Consider the following 21,240-nt stretch of genomic DNA (forward strand, 5'->3'; position numbering starts at 1 on the left):
AGAGGTATATTATATATAACAATATCCCTTCCGCCCTGCACAGCATTTTTGTCTTAACCCCGCCATCTCATCGACTACATACACAACAATCCTAATTTTTTATATCACTGTTTTATCTGCGTCTTCCATCTCGCCCACTAGCCTGTTTATGTAGTCAAAACTAGTCATATTAGGCGGCGTGACACTAGCACTTTTCCGTCTTCTTTTTCCGTCAATTTTCTGACGACTGTCAACTTTTGCAGACGGTTGCCGTCACACACAAGCTTGCTTCCGCCTTTGCCGCGCTTGTCGATTGTAAACAAACATGGCTCCTCATTCACCCCAGCGGGCCAGCAAGTCGCGGCTTTTTTGCACTTTATAATGTCATGAGCTGTTCTGTGATCCCAAAGGCAACGGTGACTTCTAATACTCTCTATGAGAAATTCGTCAGTGTGTTTTGTCCACTGCTCAAGATATCTTGGCCAGCTACTTGGAAGTTGCCTTGGAAGTTGGAAATATTTAAAAGCGTCGCACATTCACACTCCCCTGGAAATGTACACAAACAACTGAGGAACTTTTCATTGCTAGGCTAGAAGAAAAAAAAAAAAAAAATATGTATACAAATATATTTTCATTAACTCATTTAAATTTCTTGTTATGATAATAGCATTCTTTCGTTTAACAAAGAAATATTTTTCTAATAAAAGTGTTGATTAGAAACCATAGTTCTTATTTTGACTAAAAATTGGCGCTAAACGAAAACGATGCGTTCCGTCTGACTAAAGACGACGGAAAGAGTTGACAGAAGGTAAAAAAGATGACGGAAATCGCCTGAGACGACGGAAAAAGTGCTAATGTGACGCCGCCTGCAAAAGCCCAGGGAGTTTGTACATATCGAGAGACGCTGTACGTGTTAGATGTGATCTGCAAGGAGAACGTTGCATTACAAGCGATCAAGGACAAGGATAGTAGGAAGAGTACAATTAGAGAGAGGAGGAGAATTGCAAAGGATTACAAATGACAGGAAAAAAGCATATGATTTTTAAGTACTATTTGCAAAGATACATAAATCCAGCTGTAGGGTAAAGAAATATTATAGCAGGGAACCTTTTCCCAACCAGCCAAATACTTGAGGGCGGTGGGAAGGAGTCTAAGGATATTTTTTGACGAATATTTTTCAAAATTTGACAAAAATGCTTTCTTTTCGCTCAGAATCTCCGAGATAACCTAAATGACCAGATAGTGAGGCTTATTTATGTAAAATTAAATACCTTCTGTTGCCATTGGCCAGTTCCTTTCCTTCATGAGAATAAATAGATAATAAATAAATAAAAGATAATTATGCGTTCAAGGTAAGTAAACAACAACACCACCATCTTCAGCATTCAACTGTGCATCATTGTTTTCTTAGTTGTAAAATAAACGTTTGATTTTGCAAACGAGTTTCACAAGTCAATAACTTGAGCTATAGCGTCAAATCATTCTACATAAAAAGCTCTTCCAGGAGAGAGAGACCCGAAGTTTTTTTTTTTTTTTTCCGTAAGGCCTATAGCGCCTGTAGGCACACTTGAAGAGTGTATGGGAAGCGCTGTTCAGCTTCCGCCCATTAGTGGCGCAGGCAATTTTATTTATAGTGGTACCCATATTAGGGCCCATATCCCAAGCTCACCTTGAGTGTAACCACATAGAACCTGGGCATCATGGTGATATGTAGGTAACTTTAAATCACTCGACAAATGGCAAAGTGGTTTAAGGCTGTATATATACGTGGTGGAATTCGAACCTACGTGTGGACGTCTGCCCAATCCCACGCTCACCACCGTATCCACTATGCCACCGCCTCCCCAGATGGAGGGGGTATGATAAATGTAACCTTCCTATTACCAAATATGATTATTAGGGGGACCCAAAATATATCAGTGGTGAACATTTTCAACAAAGTATTGTATGATAGAGCACTGTGGTCTGTGGAAATTTTGGTATCAACATCGATAAAGCTGTGATGATCTAACAATAGGAAAAGTTTGACTATCATGTCCTTCTATATTCATTTATTCTGACCTTAGGATACCAAATACAGCTTGGGAGAGAGAGAGAGAGAGAGAGAGAGAGAGAGAGAGAGAGAGAGAGAGAGAGAGAGAGAGAGAGAGAGAATAATGTACTGATCAATGAATAAAATGTACATATTAATGTCTTCTCATTCTTACCAATTTGAAGGTTTAGTAATCTTTGATATAACAAATATGTTTGCTACTGGTTAAAATGTATATGGATTATAATAAACTAACCTGGTTTCTAGAGTCAGATAACTTTGTCTCTTCTAAGTACTGAAGCACGAGCTACTGAACTTTTTTTTTTTAATTGACTTCTGTCCATTCCATTTTCCTCTCTCTTTCATATATATAGTTAATGGTTAAGTATTAAAGCTAACATAGTCTTTCTCACAAAATCTCCGCCGATTCTTACATGAAGCGCTACCGTCTTGTCAACGCTGCGCGGCGCCCTTCCAGGTGCAACGTGAAAACCTGGGAACTTCTAATTTTTGTGGTTTCATTTTCCTCCTCCTCATCATCATCATCCTCATGTCGTTGTTGTTGTTGTTGTTGTTGTTGTTGTTTTTCTTTTTCTTCTTCTCTTCTTTTTTCTTCTTTGTTTTTCTTCCTCCTCTCAACATATTTTATCGCCTTGCCTTCCTCTATATTTATTCGTAGAGTTAATATAGAGAAGACCATGCGTTTTTCTTACTGGATATGATTATTATTTCAAATACTAATTATGTTGACGAGATATGACGGGATACCAAGCAACTCTGAAGTAATTGAAGACCAGTGCATGTAGGAAATTTTGAATTGTATAAAATGTAAACCATTAGCAGTGTAATAATTATTGAAATATGAAAATGTTTGTACAAGTTTTCTAGTTGCCTTGATATACCAAATCCATATAACATCTCGTTTCATGACAACCAGAAGACAAGTTGCTGGATAGTGGAACGTAGCCAGATGGTACACGACGACGGTACGAGACCTGCATATAAATGGTTCCCGATCAGAAAAGAAGAACAAAGTATGATCATCTAAACTTTTGACGATTGTGAGTGGCGTGGTTATCTAATCCACATCCTTGACAGAGCATTTTGTTTCAGTTATAAATTTTATATTCTTTTGCCATTGAATTAACTGTCACCCAGCTGACAGAAATGATCTTAAAATATATTCTCACCTTTTAGCAACGTCGCTGAGATTAAGTATGAGACGCTGCATACTTGATTTTATATTTTAATGTTATGTTTTTTCACGTCAGTCTCTGACAATACCTATCAGAGTCTCTAGGCAATGTATTTGTAACTAAAGAAGAAAAATGCAATTATACCTCTGAGCTTGTCTTTATAGTTTTTTTTTTTTTTTTTTTTTTTTACAATGCTCTCTGTTCTTGTGAAAAGTTCACCAAGTGTTTTTATTAGATGGTACGTTAATTTACCTTTTTTATAGAATTGTTTCATCTTCACTAAAGAATACTGTGATTTTCTCTCCCTTCTGTTCAACTCTCTCCCTTTTAATATGGGACTTCTTGACACTATATATTCTTATATTAGTATTTTCCTAGATAAATAAGTTTGATACCGAGAGAATTATGGTAATTAAGCAAATATTACAATTCTTAATTTCTCTCTCTCTCTCTCTCTCTCTCTCTCTCTCTCTCTCTCTCTCTCTCTCTCTCTGCTGGAGCTGCAAATCTGCGCCAGCATACCAATTAGCTACTTGTTATCTCTGTCTCGACTGTTGACGTCAGCAGTCGAATATAAAACAGCAGGTATAAAAGCACCACTTCAATTCCTGGCTCCAGAAACCAGACACACCTTGAGCTCCACAAGGATCATACGCTCGCACCACATTCTCTCAACGCGGTATGTAATAACTAAAACCTTTCTCCATACACTAAATAGCTAATCAGTTAGAAATTCATATATATATATATATATATATATATATATATATATATATATATATATATATATATATATATATATATATATATATATATATATATATATATATATATATATATATATATATATATATATATATTGTGTGTGTGTGTGTGTTGCTAGGTAAATATTGACAGAGTGAACTGTAGTAATCTCTCTCTCTCTCAATTTTATAACAATGGATAAATTTTTGCTGTTTCATTAATTTCTTCCTCCACTTTCAGTAATAACAAATAATTTTCGTCTGTAACAGAACTAATGAAATTATGAGACAGACTATCAATGAACTGCTACCATCAATCTTAAACGAAACGCTATTCATAAGCGGACTTTCCATGAAACTGAAAGACGAATAGAGCTTAGCGAGAGTTATTGCAACTTACTATCCCAAGATGAAAGGGTGAAAGTAGAAATGAATTTCAAATGTGAAGATGCTACTGGTTACTTCTCTAGGCTTTATGGACGTTGTCTTTACATATTGACGCTGGCTTCCGCTGACAATGAACCGAACTTTTAATTTAGACAATGAAATGAAATCATTATTCTTGTTATTTGATAAAAAGTATGTTCTAGTTAAATATTGTGAAATTCACTCAGTGTTTCTACCAATTAACACCAGGAAACTGTAAAGAGGCAATGCTGACCAGGAAGACAAGGGCAATGCTGGTAGTGGCTGTGATCATGATGATCATGGTGATTGTGACGCTGCCCACGGCCACCGCTATGGCACCGGAAGGTAAGTTCAGATGTGTGTGTGTGTGTGTTTCACTGTTTGATCTGCTGCAGTCTCTGACGAGACAGCCAGACGTTACCCTACGGAGCGAGCTCCGAGCTCATTATTTCCGATCTTCGGATAGGCCTGAGACCAGGCACACACTACACACCGGGACAACAAGGTCACAATTCCTCGATTAACATCCCGTACCTACTCACTGCTAGGTGAACAGGGGCTACACGTGAAAGGAGACACACCCAAATATCTCCACCCGGCCGGGGAATCGAACCCCAGTCCTCTGGCTTGTGAAGCCAGCGCTCTAACCACTGAGCTACCGGGCCGTGTGTGTGTGTGTGTGTGTGTGTGTGTGTGTGTGCAAAGTAAAGAGAGACGTTCTCTTTACTTTTCTATTCACCTTCTTGTTGTGATGTTTCGGGGCAAACAGAATCCCATCTTTAGTCACTGAAACACGTGTACAGAGTGAGTGTGGGAACGTCCCATCCATCAGAGATTTCTGGGACAAAGTGGACCTGGGCACGATACTTCCTTTTATATTCCGTAGCCCTGACGCCGTCATCTATCACACCTACCTAATCTAACAATTCTACAACACACGTAAATTTCATTTCCTTTATTAGAATTGTTGGATTAGGTAGGTGTGATAAATGACAGCGTCTGGGCTAGAGAATCTAAGAGGAAGTATCGTGCCCAGGACCACTTTGTCCCATAGATCTCTGATCGATGGGGACGTTCCCACACTCACTCTGTGCACGTGTTTCAGTGACTGAAGATGGAATTCTGTTTGTCCCGTAACGTCACAACAAGAAGCTGAATAGAAATGGTGTTTTTACTTTGACATTTCTTTACTATCTATATTTTATGCTCTGGCAGATCTACACTTAACCGAGTATATATATATATATATATATATATATATATATATATATATATATATATATATATATATATATATATATATATATATATATATATATATATATATATATATATATATATATATATATATATATATATATATATATATATATATATATATATATATATATATATATATATATATATATATATATATATATATATATATATATATATATATATATATATATATATATATATATATATATATATATAGTACAGGAGAGAGAAGACCCATAAAAGGACGGTTATCTTCATTAAATCTGTCATAGCTGATGCATCAGCTATAATAGATTAGAATATTGTGTTATATATTGTATTGGATAGGAAATCCTTAGTGAACCAATCAGATTTTGCCAGCTAATGAGTAGGAGCCTATAAATATTGGTAAGCCAGTCTCCCTCCCCACTTACCTGTTGGAGGAACTAGTAGCAGGACCACTGCGTCTGGTCATATTTTAATGTTTTACGTGTGGTTTTACAGTGTCTTATTGTACACCTGAAGATGGGATATGTACTTTCCCGAAACGTTGTGTGAAGTGGATTTAATGAAGATAACCGTGCTTTTGTGGGTCTTCTCTCTCCTGTAATATATATATGTATATATATATATATATATATATATATATATATATATATATATATATATATATATATATATATATATATATATATTACAGAGAAATGATTTGCTGGTATCATTACTGTTTTAGGTCCAGAATATCAACAATACCAGGGGGCAGCAAGGATTCGTAGAGACATTGAACCTGTCATCTGGAATGGACAACCATCTTACAACCCATATGTGGTACGTAAATAAATGAATAGATAATGATAATAGCAGTGGCAAGATATCAAAATTACATAAAATAATTGGGAAGGCATTTAGTTGTGGCTTTTGATACTCATAGAGAAAGCAAATTATGATGCAGGAAGTAGGTAGTATAGACACCAACTGAACGATAAATACTCCCAAGGAATTCTCACTCACTGGACCAGGCTAGGTTGTGAGTTTCTGTATTACCCGGCTTTGACAACACATTAGGACAGTCGCAACCTGCCTGCTAAACACAACATTCACCTTTCACACAACTCTACATGCAGCTATATAGTACATGCGCATACTCTCTCTCTCTCTCTCTCTCTCTCTCTCTCTCTCTCTCTCTCTCTATATATATATATATATATATATATATATATATATATAGAGAGAGAGAGAGAGAGAGAGATATGCACATGTACTATATAGCTGCATGTAGAGTTTATATATATATATATATATATATATATATATATATATATATATATATATATATATATATATATATATATATTTTTTTCTTATTTATTTATTTATTTATTTATTTATTTTATTTATTTATTTATTTTTTTTGCGGGGGAGAAGGGGGGACTATTCCAATACCAGCCTCGGAGTCATAAAAAGTGATAATCCCTCAAGCTGCAACTCTTTAGTTACTTATCTCTTATGTTTTCTTATATATCTTGAGCAGGAAGATTCTTATTTGTTGGTTCAAAATCATACGAGTTTTATCTATCTACTTTTAGGGATTTTTATGAAACTTACGTTGTTACCTTACATATATCGAAAGCCTTTTGATGTATATAGTCTGATTTCCAAACTACCCACCAACGATTTTTATCTTCCTCTTTATAATTTCTCAGGTTTCTTTTCCGATCTTATATATATATATATATATATATATATATATATATATATATATATATATATATATATATATATATATATATATATATATATATATATATATATATATATATATATATATATATATATATATATATTGTTGCTGTGGTAAATGGTTACTGTTCTTCTTTTAAGCCGATTAACAACGGCTTCTATCCTATCACCTATTCTCTTCCTGTTATTCATCTGAGATCTGCATGAACCAAACTTGTAACTAAACCCTATTCATTCGCATGCTGAAGATACCACTCTACTCATTCCACCAAGACTTCCTTGTAAAATTACTCACAGCGAAGCCAGAACGATCTACCTAAAATTTATGATTAAGGCAAAACAAATTTAGGGTCCTTCAATGTCTCAAAAACAATTTCTGCATCTATCAACTGGACACAACCTCGCAGATAACAAACACCTCTTCATTGACATTCAGCTGTTCCCCCTCTTTTACACTGAGCATCATTGGGTTGTTCTTTACTTGCAAACTAAACTATAGACATTTCAAATATCTCGACCTAAAACAGGAAGATGTTCTGAGTCATCTCTTACCAGTTTCTGTCCCAACTCACCCCCTACCGCTCCCCTGGTCCCATTTGCTAACTTTGTACATGCCCCTTAATAGTCCATATATGAAGTATGCTTCACATATTTGAGATGTTCTACTCACATTGTAGTGTTACATCTCTTGCTATACCATTATTTTCACACTAACTGTTGTTCTTATCTTGCCAACTGCTTTCTTCTTATCGTCCCGTAGATTTGCTGCACATGAATACTTTCTCACACTACTCTGCACACATCTCAAGTGGTAAACTTTGTGACTACCTGCCTGCTTCTGTATTTTCTCATTCCTCTTGATTTGAACTCATCATAAAGGAGGCTTCAAGAAATTCATCTTTCAATATCGGATTAGTGCTTTTTTATATTTCTTTAGAGCAGGAGTTCGCAAATTCTTAGGGGTTCATAAGAAAATTTCCATCGGTAACTACTTAGATGGCTGATCTAATAATATCCTTTGCAGTACACCATTGCACACTGAGTTAGACTGATAGATGCGCTGATAATCAAGGTGGTTCGTAACGAGAACAAGGTTGAGAACCCCTGATATAAAAACTGGCATCTCAGTGGTCCTTTTTTTTGTTTTTCCTAAGCCAGTTCCCCTCTCACATAAATAATAAGCAGATAGATCAAAACCTCAGATCTGAACATTTGTAAACATACAATGGCAAGTTGATAGGATGATGAATTTCATTACCATCATGTACAACAGTAAATACGTTCGAGTAACATTAACTGTGCTCTTAGCTACCGATGAATGAGTGTTCACGTACAGATAGTATACGTACGTAGAATCTTGACCCCATGTTCAAGTGTGAACACCTGCAGGACCTATATCTGTTTAGATTCTTGGAACTGTCTACAAAGTAACACCTAGAAAAGTCAACAATCAGTTCCCAGTGTTGCACTAAACAAAATTGTGCACAGAGATCATGTTAATGTTTTCTGGAAAACCAATAATTCCTATAATTTCATCCGATTCGGAGGAACAAATATTTCTTCAGGTTTCTCAGAAAATTTTCCTCTCCAAAATTAACTATCTTATGACGTATGTGTGTGTGTGTGTGTGTGTGTGTGTGTGTGTGTAAAAAAAGGTGAGAATATTTTACGAAACATTTACGTTTATTTATTTTTTTTCCTTTGTTTTCAGGTTCGATTTTGGGGAAAATAGAATATCGTCCTTCCTCAGAATGTGACACTTATTGGTAGTTGTAATCCTTATGAAAATAATAAAGAATGAAAATAAAGCAACATATTTAAATTACTAAAACTGACCCTGAAAGATGACTTGGTATCATACATCCTGGCGCTCACTTATCATTTTGTGCACACGAGGTAGCACTGCTGGAGTGTACGGTAAACCGGATGTACTTGTTACAAAGGTAAGCTGTTACGAGACCGTTATTTCAAACTTCCCTAACATAACATAACATAACATAACATAACATAATTAATAGGATAACAAAGGGCCACCAGGGCCCATGTAGGTTATCCTGTATAAGTCGCACAGCGACCTCGTCATCAGTACTTAAAGATACACTTACAAGTACACAATACATTATATACTAATTCTAAATATTTGGCCCATTAACAGGGGTAAGTCCTGCAGCGAAATCCTCTACAATTTGTGGTCCCCATACATGGGGATCATGTCTTGTTTAACTATAGTAAATTTCTTATAAAAACTATCATGCAGCGCTATACATAATTATAAATCTAATAAATTTAAGTGCTTATCTAATCTGTTTTTAAACATTGTCAAACTAGTGCTATTTACAACCGTCTCTGGCAATGCATTCCAGAAGTCTACCACCCTATGACTAAAGAAATATTTTCTTATATCTAACCTGCAGCCTTGCTTTCTAATCTTCCTGCCATGATTTCTAGTCCTACTTCCCTCCTCTAAGGTAAAGAAAGATCTCACATCTATGTAGTTTGTATCTGAGAACATTTTAAATAACTCTATCATATCCCTCTTATACATCTCCTCTCAAATGAAAACATGTTTAATTCCTTTAATCTATCTCTATACTCCAGGCGCTTTAATGCTGGTATCATCCTAGTTGCTCTTCTCTGAACTGCTTCTAACATGTTGATATCCTGCCTATAGTGGGGTGACCAGGCCTGTATGCAATACTCTAAATGGGGCCTAACATAGGAATTATATAAGCTACGCACCACTTCCTTACTTTTATAACTAACATTTCTATTTATAAAACCCAGGATCCTATTTGCCCTATTTCTTGCTTCTAAACATTGCTTTGAAAATTTCATAGTCCTGTCTATCACTACTCCTAAATCCTTTCCTTCCTCTACTGCCTCTAGCCAACATCCCTCCATCTCATAGTTAAAGTTTGTGTTGTCTTTACCTAAATGCATAACCTGACACTTTTTAGAATTAAACTCCATCTGCCACCTGTCTGCCCATGCTATCAGCCTGTCCAGGTCTCGTTGTATTCTGTAATTGTCCTTTTCACCCTGTACTGCACATGCTATCTTAGTATCATCTGCAAACTTTGATACTTTGCTACTAATTCCTATATCTAAATCGTTAATGTACACCAAGAAAAGAAGAGGTCCTAGCACTGATCCTTGGGGTACCCACTAACCACTTCCTTCCACTCAGACATTGCCCCATTTAATACTACTCTCTGTTTCCTATCAGAAAGCCATTCACTAATCCAATCAACTAACCTACCCCCTATCCCATGTAGTCTCAATTTGTACACTAGCCTCCTATGCGGTACCTTATCAAACGCCTTGCTAAAATCTAGATATATAACATCTATGCTATTTCCATCATCTAACTCCTTGGTAATATATTCTAAGATATCGAGCAAATTTGTAAGACAGGACCTCCCTGATCTAAAGCCATGTTGGGTATCTCTAATTAATCTATTCTCATTTAAATGCTCCCAAATACTACCCTTAATGATTTTCTCTAGTATCTTACATACTATACTAGTTAAACTGATCGGTCTATAATTATTCGCATCATCCTTCCTACCTTTTTTAAATATTGGAGTAACATTAGCTAACTTCCAGTCCTGAGGTATCTCAGCAAACCTAAGTGATCTTTCAAAGATTAACTTAAGTGCTTCAGAAATACTGTCTACACCCTCCCTAAGTACTCTGGCATGTAGCTCATCAGGACCACTAGCTTTCCTATCGTCTAGTTCAAGAATAAATTTCCTAATAATTCCCGGTTTTATATCAATATTTTCTAAAGCTCTTAAACTACTCGTCGCACTGTTTGTAACAGGATTTCCTATTCTTTCCTAGTAAATACTGAAGAAAATTGTTCATTCAATAATTCTACTATGTCTTCATTTTGATCCACTACTACACCATCTTTTCTGAGTGGTCCAATCCTATCCTTATTTCTTTTATCACTGACCTTGTAATAACTATATAATTTTTGGGATCTTTACTCCCAGCTCTAGCTAGTTTTATCTCTGCCTGCCTTTTACTTTTTTTATAACCTTACTCAAATCATCTCTGACCTGTCTGTACCTAATCAAATCTACATCTTCCCACTTTTCTGCAACTCTCTGTATGCCCTCTTCTTCTCTCTGATCTGGCTACCTATCTCATGAGTCCACCATAATGGCTTCCTGTTTCTCTGCCTTATATCTTTGTAAGGGATACACTGCATCACTATACCCTTTACTACAACCTTAAAAATATCCCACATCTCCTGTGCAGTTTTATTTCCAAAACTATCTTCCCAGTTTACCTCTCCTAATAACTGACGTAACCTACCATAATTGCCTTTCTGATAGTTTGGGACTCTAGTCTTATTCACTATATTATCCCTACTGGAATTAATGATAAATCTAATTATATGATGGTCACTGTTTGCTAAAGTCTCTCCTACCTCAACTTCCTTTAAACAATGCTCAATATTTGTTAGTACTATGTCTAAAACCTTCCTCCCCCTAGTAGGTTTATCTACCATCTGCACTAAATAGTTATCCTGAAAACTTTAAATAAACTTATTTTCACTAGCATCTCCTACCATCCTCTCCCAGTTTACTGACTTAAGATTAAAATCCCCTAAGATAATTGTCTGATGGCGCACAGGAATCCGGCCGTGTAAAATCCTTTTTCAAGCCATCATAACTGCCACCGAGCGTTGCACTGACGGACGTTCGCAGCCAAAGGTATGGCTTAAAAACAGATTTTTTTACTTATTATTATTATTTTTTTTTTTTGTCGCAACAGTTAATCCTTGATTGACCAAACAGACGTGATATCATTGAAGTTGTTTGTGCCTCATCAGGATGTACTTAGAATGTTCATTGATACATGAAATATATAATTCCTTGGATATCACACAATGTTCGTGCTAGACGCGTGGTTGTACACGAAAACGTATGGATGGGCCTAATTGTTACAGTGTATCAAGATATACAACAACTTAACCCCTCGTATTTCAGGGTAACACACTATGCTCAGAAATTACAAAAAGAAAGACTATCAGAGGGAATATCCCTTCTGATGTCACGGAATAAGCTGCTAGGAAAGTTATGGTTGAAAATAAATCGTTGCGGAATATTGCCAAAGATTTTGAAGTGGTGAAATGCTTCTTGAAGTTAATCTAATCTCTACGCTAACATTTCATACAAGATTGACGTCAGCTGTACAAGACAAAAGGAAGAAGAAAAGGGAATCATCCTTGAAAACTGCAAGATTGGAAATACATCAAATGCTCAAATCTAATTTAATCAACTCCCTTCTAGGTGAAGAAAGGTAGATGATATTTAGAGTAAAAAGAGGGAAACAGTTTAGTGTCATTGAAGAAGGCTGTATTGAGTAGACAGTTGGGAGAATTGATTTTTTGAGGCACTGAACACTATAGCTACCAAGTTTTTTATGCCCTATTCAGAAATATTTGAGAGATCAGAAGTTAGACGTTATGTGGCGTCCCTGTGTGATCTGTTTACTTCTTGAAGGGTTAGTCTTTTCTGAAAAGACTTGGAAAAGTGTAACATCAAGCGCAGGAATAGATAGAGCAAGAAGTTTTGTTTAGAAGGTTATTGATGAATAATAAGAAGAAAGTGAGTGACAGGACAGAATCTTGAGAAACTGCTGGCACTCATTGTCTGCCAGATTACCTGCGGAACTTTCAGCTCTTGCTTTCAATCTGCGAGTGAGTCGTCGACCCTGTCTTCGCCTGCTGACCCAACAGGTATATGCCATTTGTATTGGTGAAAACCACAACTGATGCAGGTAATTAACATTAACATTATTTTTGTATAATGATAATGATAACTAATTGAATAAACAAGTGAATAGTTGATAACCCGCTATAGTAATCATTACCCGCTATATATGAATTCTGAAATGAAATTGGCAGCATGTAAAAAAGTGAAGAATAGCATCGAGACTATAGTAAAAAAAATAAAAAAAAAGGCTAAATAGAAAGACGAGATCAATAATTCATCATAGGTATTTTAATGCAGAAATGTGCTTACAAGTGAGGAAACAGCTGTTACTTTGCTTATGTTATGTCGTTAGTGATTAATTATTGTTGAAATTACAATGAGTCCAAGATCCAAGATTGATAAGTTCCATCCTAAACTTCATTCAGTAAAGAAAAAGAAGAAATGTAATTTAATGTAGCGAATACTTTATTTATTTTTCTATGTACTATGACTGGTCAGCCACGGAAAAAAAAAAAATCATAATGCGATATGAATGACAAGTGCTAATTTGCTTCATTACCAGATAATTATTTTTTTTAAAGCTTAATTGCTGAGTCGATGTATTAACTCTTAGAAGACTTGAAAGGCGACTTCATTCCTGACTCAGGGAAAAATAATCGGCTTATGGCCTTTTGTGTGGCTAGCATTATTGTCCGCTTCTTCTCGTCTTGTTACACTTCATTCACTCTCTGATGTCCCGATTGTACAAAACATGCGAAATATTAAAAACCCTGTGGTACAAATGTTCTCAAATTACCCTTTAGAGAATCTCTTCAGCGTAGGATGGGCGCTTGTTTCATTTCTCTTGCTCTCTCTCCCTCTCTCCATCGCTTTCCTTGTACCAGTAGGTTTTCTCCACGCACGTGATGGTGACTAACTGTTTCATCCCGCGATATTCGTATTTCACTGAGTAATGTGGCTCCTATCTTAAATGAATAAGTGCTTTACAGGTTTGCTTGAATTGCTATACATCATGCTGCTACTGTTGGATGAATAGTAACGAGATTGGATAGCTGAGACAACTATATATACAGAAACGTTAATTGTACCAGAGAGAGAGAGAGAGAGAGAGAGAGAGAGAGAGAGAGAGTGTGTATGTGTAAATATATATATATATATATATATATATATATATATATATATATATATATATATATATATATATATATATATATATATATATATATATATATATATATATATATATATATATATATATATATATATATATATATATATATATATATATATATATATATATATATATATATATATATATATATATATATATATATATATATATATATATATATATATATATATATATATATATATATATATATATATATATATATATATATATATAACATTAATGCTGATGGGTAAGCTTTGAAATTGGCTATTGGTTAAAAAAAAAAAAAAAAAGGAAAAGTGATGTCGGATGGTAAACACTCAGCATATAATAACAATAAGGTGTACATATATTAACAAAAAGCAGTGATAACAATAAAATACCAACGTTAGATGTTGAAGAGTAGTTACGAAGATCAGACATTAATAAAGCGGAATAAGATGAGATTGGGAAAGATGAATGAATAATATAATAATAATAATAATAATAATAATAATAATAATGAGGAGGAGGAGGAGATTGAATCATGAGATGATCTCGGCGCTGCGTGACTGCGAAGTGCGAGCCGAAGTGAAGGAGGCGTCTGACTCTGAAGGTGGCGAGGACGAGAATCCGGAGGAAGTCGCAACACGAAACATGGTTTATCTTCAAACTGCCAGCCCGCTTTTCCTTTCGGCCTTTTAACCGGAAGTGGCACTGACTCAATACCGTGTGGATTCTCAGGAGACACCAGTGTGGCATTAGCGAGTTGAGGTAGGAGTGTCCTCCTGGTGAGTTTGTTTACAAATTATTGACAGCTGAAAATTGCGTAGGTGGCGGTAACAGCTGGACCATTACTGACCTTTTGGCCTCATGATCGCCCTCCAACAACTGCCATGAGCTAGGGACTGCGTTAGTACACTAAAGCCTCTATCAACTAGTGGAAATTGATAAGTATTTCCATTTCAGTAGGAAAATATAAGAGAGAGGTTCTATTTCTTGCTCGCCAGAATTACTGTGCCCGTCTCCTTTCTTGCCGCTAATGGTTTATGGTTAAAGGTTCAATAGGTGTAGTTATTCCATTCTTCACCTATTGAAGCTGGAATGTGTGATGTAATTGTCGCAAAGACTTGGTTTATGTGCAGCTGACAATCTGGATATGATAATGACTAGAGAAGGTGACAGACATGGTTGAGTGTTAATGGGCAGTATTCTTACCTTGAAGTGTTGGTGTTTTCACTCTTTTAAATGTCATTCATTATTTGTATGTTTTTATGTATGTGTATCTGTATATATTTAGAAAGATATAGGTGATCTTAAAATTTACCCATCTAATTTGAACTACCCTAAATTATCACAATGTAATTTTATCTTTCTTAAACTATCTAATGTAACCAAAGACAACCAATCCAAAAAATAATGGAGATGGATAGTATTTATGTGATTCTGTACGTGTTGTCAAAGAACTCACATGTTATCCAGATATCATTAGGATTAGTTGTCTGGAAGATCATGTTGAGTAGATAGTGAAGAACTGCATTTTTGAGTGATGGAACAACAGAAGATTTGCTCAATCCCATTCAGAAATTTGAGAAATCAGAGATTTGGCATTTTGTGGGAATGCAGGCTTATTTGGACAGGACTTGTGGCTGGTTCAGACCCCACATCCCGACTGATTTGAACCCTTGTTGTGGCTGATTTTGGTCTCTTGTTATGGCTAATTTAGACCTTTCTTGACTATTTTGCATATTTTGCAATCCCCTTTTATTTGGTTTTGTTTTGCTCATGCTCACAGCAAGTAAACATTGTGCTGAAAGCTAAACATATTGTTCCTTGGTGCTTTGCTGCCTATTGTATTTGAAAATGACTCAAGCATGGACACACACACATACACACACGCCCGGTAGCTCAGTGGTTAGAGCGCTGGCTAGAGGACCGGGGTTCGATTCCCCGGCCGGGTGGAGATATTTGGGTGTGTCTCCTTTCACGTGTAGCCCCTGTTCACCTAGCAGTGAGTAGGTACGGGATGTAAATCGAGGAGTTGTGACCTCGTTGTCCCGGTGTGTGGTGTGTGCCTGGTCTCAGGTCTATCCGAAGATCGGAAACAATGAGCTCTGAGTCAGAGACTGCAGCAGATCAAACAGTGAATCACACACACACACACACACACACACACACACACACACACACACACACACACACACACAGTAGCTCAGTGGTTAGAGCGCTGGCTTCACAAGCCAGAGGACCAGGGTTCGATTCCCCGGCCGGGTGGAGATATTTGGGTGTGTCTCCTTTCACGTGTAGCCCCTGTTCACCTAGCAGTGAGTAGGTACGGGATGTATATTGAGGAGTTGTGACCTTGTTGTCCCGGTGTGTGGTGTGTGCCTGGTCTCAGGCCTATCCAAAGATCGGAAATAATGAGCTCTGAGCTCGTTTTGTAGGGTAACATCTGGCTGTCTCGTCAGAGACTGCAGCAGATCAAACAGTGAAACACACACACACACACACACACACACACACACACACACACACACACACACACACACACACACACACACACACACACACACCATATTAATTTTTAACACTCATTGCCTGAATAAGGCAGCAACAATGGCCAAATTAGCCACTAAGTAGTCTGAATGAGTCAAGGTCCAAATAAGCCCACACTGATTTTGTGGCTTCTCTCTGTGAATGGTTTAATTCCAACTGAATTTTTTTTTATGTAAGATAGGAAACTAGCCAAGGGTAACAAAAATTGTGATTTAAAAAAAAGGCTCACTTAGGTGCTGGTCCCTAAACAAGTGGAAAGAAAAGGGACTCCTTGGCTGGTATAGGAGTCTTTCTTTAATTTTTAGTTTTTTTTTTTAATTCTAAATTTGAATGAAGAATATATGTGTAGCTAGATGCATGTAGTTTTGTGTGAAGGAAGAGAGTTGTATTTAGAGGGCAGACTGTGACTGTCCCCTTGTGCTGTGAGGTCAGCTGGCTTTTAATGATAAGTTCACGGCACGCCCTGAACCAGTGCTTTTAGACGTCACTGGAGTAATTATCGTTTTGGCAGGTGTCTACTGCCTCCTCTGTTATTAAAGATGGGATTATAGTTTTCTTCCATTAATGCCTTTATTATTCACAGATGGTGCCAATGACCAGAAAGATGTCAAGGGCTGAAACAAAGATGGTTCCTTGACAGACATTTATGACTATTTCCAGCATGTCTCGGTAAGCAAGCAGTTAATGTTTTTTTTCTTTTTTCCTGTCTTATACTTTGCTGGAAGAATTCAAAGATTAACACAGTGTGCTTTACAGCTCTCTGCCAAAATTGATTTAATGAGTCCTTTAATATTATTGGTTACAAATGATTTTTCTGTGACTATAGTCTGAGATTCATTTACACAAAATTGATGTAGAATCTTTGACAGATGGGTGCGCGGAGCTATATGGGCAGCGGGATCATGTGTGGTGTGGTGCCCCATGTGTGTGTGTCTGAGTGGGGGTGGTGCCTGGTGGGTGTGTGCCTGTGCTGTGGGCCTCATCACTGTAACCCTAGGCTCGGGCTACACCACTTGGACTGTCTTCAACAACCTGATTCAACATGGGCCACACTCCTATCCAGTTTTTGCACAGTGAGTAGTTATTGTTGTTACAAGTATTGATATTGTTATTAATCTAAAGCATAGCTCAAATTTTAATGCAGACTGCTTGAAAATAACACTTTGAGTAAGATGAGCCACTGAGTAATGCTTTTTGTATTTAACGTATCAACATTAATTTATTTTGTTATTAGCCAAGCATTTTCTTTAAGCATTTTTATTATTTTAATGTAACTTGTTTTGATCTACTCATATGCAATAGCACTCATGAAAGGATTGAATATAATACAGCAAAATATCAGGGTCAAATACCATAAATGTTCCTTTTTATTCTTCTCTATGTGAGAATTTATTAGCAGGGGATTTCTCCCCTCATGCTCCTTGACAATTATGTTATTGCTGTAGTATAGTTTTCTACAAGTTTTTAACAGTATGGTGAATGAGCAGAATTAGAATAAGCATTTATCAAACAGATGCTTCAGTATTCTGGAGCGTGTCGTTGACAGAGGCCAAACTTCCTCGTGTCCTAACCTTGAAGGAGGGAAGCACTCCAGAGTTAGCCAAACAAAATATGAATATGGAGGGAGTGGCAGTGGTGGCTCTGAACTTGTCATGCATGAAATGGCGGCTACTGCTGGCTCACTCCATTCCTTCCTGGTTCTGCCGTGGTACACCCGAGTCTCACCTGATACTCATCATTCATATCAGGTTAGTGAAATGTCTTTTTTTATTAGGCACCAGAATCTCTAAGTTGCACTTTATGTTCAGCTATTTTAAGTTTAATATGTATTTCTTTTCCAGCAGAAAAGATAATTTTGTCCATAGAAAACTTTGCCATGTAGGTAGATTCCCATCCATTCATGTTTGAATAAATAGTCTTTCAAGATACTTATATAAAAAAAACAACTAGGCATTTTAACAAATTCCTCACTTAAGTGTATTGATGATCACCATAAAATCAGAGCACTAAGCATTGGTGAAACTTTGTGGCATCTCTGTTCTGTTGCATTTTTCTTTTCATTACTTATCAATTTATTTATTTACATTTTTTGCTAGTCTGTTACTCATATCACTCAATGTATCCTTGGAAAACTGCTTCCTTAGGATCTCAGCCTTAATGGGAAAAATAGGAATGCATTCTGCTGGCAAATAAATTTTTTCCTTTTTATTCTAATAATCTCTAAATAAATGCAAGGGATATTTTCTGTTAGTACTGCCATATTGTATGAGTGTAAGCTGTATATTATTTATTATGTACTTAGGATACTGGCCACTCTCATTATCTTACTTCCTGACAGAATTAGTGTAATATGTTACTTGTGTTTGATTTATTGTAGCTATAGTATTACTTTTCATTGCACACAGCTGTGTTCAATAGGGTTTGCATCTCTATTATAAAGTAGAGGAAATTTTTTTTAGTATCTTAAAGTCACTAAAGTGGCATGTCGTTTGTCATGATACTCACCTTATATTTATGTTATGCTATTGTTTATTTGTTCCTGCTGTTGTATTGTAATTGTGTATTTTATAACTTTTATTTAATTGGTTATAATCAATCTGGCTTATCCATACATAAAGATGCCTTCAGCAAGGAAAATGAATGCTTTGAGTGAGCTTTCATTACTTAAGAACATAAGAACATGAGAAAAGGGAAGCTGCAAGAGGCCGCCAGGACTATACGAGGCAGTCCCTGTGTGCTTAAGCTACCTAATTCCATCTATCTTCCCCATTCATTAATTTATCTGACCTTCCTTTAAAGCTCCCTATTGACTCAGCCCTGATTACATGACCACTGATCCTAAGAACTACATTCATGTCCCCTTTGTTAAAACCCTTATACCACTTAAATACTTCTATCAGGTCTCCTCTTAACCTATGTCTCTCTAAGGAATGCAAATTAACTTTTTTTTCAGTCTCTCTTCATAGGGAATATCCCTCATTCCCAGATCACGCGGGGACGCCATGGAACGCCTGACTTCCGATCTTTCTAAAATTTCCGATTGGGGCAGAGAAAATCTAGTAGTTTTCAATGCCTCAAAAACTCAATTCCTCATTCTATCAACTCGACACAACCTTCCAGACAACTATCCCCTCTTCTTCAATGACACTCAACTGTCTTCCTCTTCCACAATGAATATCCTCGGTCTGTCCTTTGCTCATAATCTTAACTGGAAACATCACATCTCATCTCTTGCTAAAATAGCTTCTATGAAGTTAGGTGTTCTGAGGCGTCTCCGCCATTTTTTCTCGCCCCTCCAACTGCTTACTCTGTATAAGGGCCTTATCCGTCCCTGTATGGAGTACTCTTCGCATGTTTGGGGGGGTTCCAGTCACACAGCTTTGCTTGATAGGGTGGAATCGAAAGCTCTTCGTCTCATCAACTCCCTCCTCTGACTAACTGTCTTCAGTCTCTTTCTCACCGCCGAAATGTTGCATCCCTTTCTATATTTTATCGCTATTTTCATGGTAACTGTTCTACTGATCTTGCTAACTGCATGCCTCCCCTCCTCCTGCGGCCACGCTGCACAAGGCTTTCTTCTTCCTCTCATTCCTATTCTGTCCAACTCTCTAATGCAAGAGTTAACCAGTACGCTCGATCATTCATCCCTTTCACTGGTAAACTCTGGAACTCCCTCCCTGCATCTGTATTTCCAAATTCCTACAACTTGTCTTCTTTTAAGAGGGAGGTATCGAGGCATTTGCTTCCCTAATTCTGGCTGATGGTTTTGGCACTTTTTCTACTCTTTGGAGAGCCAGCGCTCAAGTGGGCTTTTTTCTAACTTTCTTTTTTTTGCCCTTGGCTGGCCCTCTTCCCTACGTAAAAAAAAAAAAAAAAAAAAATCTTTTTAGTCATCCTCCTTTGCACTGACTCCAACAGAGCTATGTCATTCCTGAAAAGTGGGGACCAGAATTGTACCCCATAGTCAAGGTGTGGCCTGACCAGTGCCAAGTATAGTTTTAGTATTACTTCAGGACTTCTGCTTTTAACACTTCTAAAAATGAATCCTAATACTCTGTTCGCCTTATTTCTGGCCTCAATACATTGCTTCCTTGTACCGAGATTGGAGTTAACTATGACTCCTAAATCTTTCTCATACTTGGAACTTCCTAGTGCCACGTTATCTATCATGTACCTATTGCTTGAATTATCTCTAACTATGCTCAGTACCCTGCACTTGTTAATATTGAACTGCATTTGCCATCTATTGGTCATTTGCCATCCATCTGTCAAAATATAGAGTTTATACCACTAGGCGGGTTAACACTACAATGCTGCCTACATCTTCCACTGCCAAACTGTTTAAATGTGGCATGGCAAGGATTCGAACCCAGGTTGCCGCCTACTGGACCCTGGGACGCGACCCACCCTAACCCACCATACCACCCGTCCCACACTTCCTAAAATTCACTGTCATATTCCTCCATTT

General features: G+C 36.8%; 1 protein-coding gene across 8 annotated transcripts in view; it reads left to right on the top strand.

Annotated features, from left to right (window-relative positions):
• Positions 1 to 3,735: 3,735 nt before the first annotated feature.
• Positions 3,736 to 21,240, top strand: part of LOC123499655 — a 42,523-nt gene continuing 25,018 nt past the window's right edge. For 2 of the 8 annotated variants that reach the window (XM_045247996.1, XM_045248001.1), the window contains exons 1-8: positions 3,736 to 3,886; positions 4,587 to 4,703; positions 6,331 to 6,425; positions 9,049 to 9,280; positions 11,960 to 12,061; positions 17,356 to 17,441; positions 17,642 to 17,845; positions 18,286 to 18,520. In XM_045247996.1, coding sequence (XP_045103931.1) covers positions 17,419 to 17,441; positions 17,642 to 17,845; positions 18,286 to 18,520 — 462 coding nt within the window. In that variant the 5' untranslated portion in view covers positions 3,736 to 3,886; positions 4,587 to 4,703; positions 6,331 to 6,425; ... (1 more) ...; positions 11,960 to 12,061; positions 17,356 to 17,418. Of the gene's footprint in view, positions 3,887 to 4,586; positions 4,704 to 6,330; positions 6,426 to 9,048; positions 9,281 to 11,959; positions 12,062 to 12,337; positions 12,353 to 14,543; positions 15,008 to 17,355; positions 17,442 to 17,641; positions 17,846 to 18,285; positions 18,521 to 21,240 lie in introns of those variants that run through there. The other 6 variants (XM_045247997.1, XM_045247998.1, XR_006673058.1 and 3 more) reach the window with 6 other exon arrangements.

Source organism: Portunus trituberculatus, chromosome 50 (genome assembly GCF_017591435.1).
Source record: "Portunus trituberculatus isolate SZX2019 chromosome 50, ASM1759143v1, whole genome shotgun sequence".
Classification (NCBI taxonomy): domain Eukaryota; kingdom Metazoa; phylum Arthropoda; class Malacostraca; order Decapoda; family Portunidae; genus Portunus; species Portunus trituberculatus.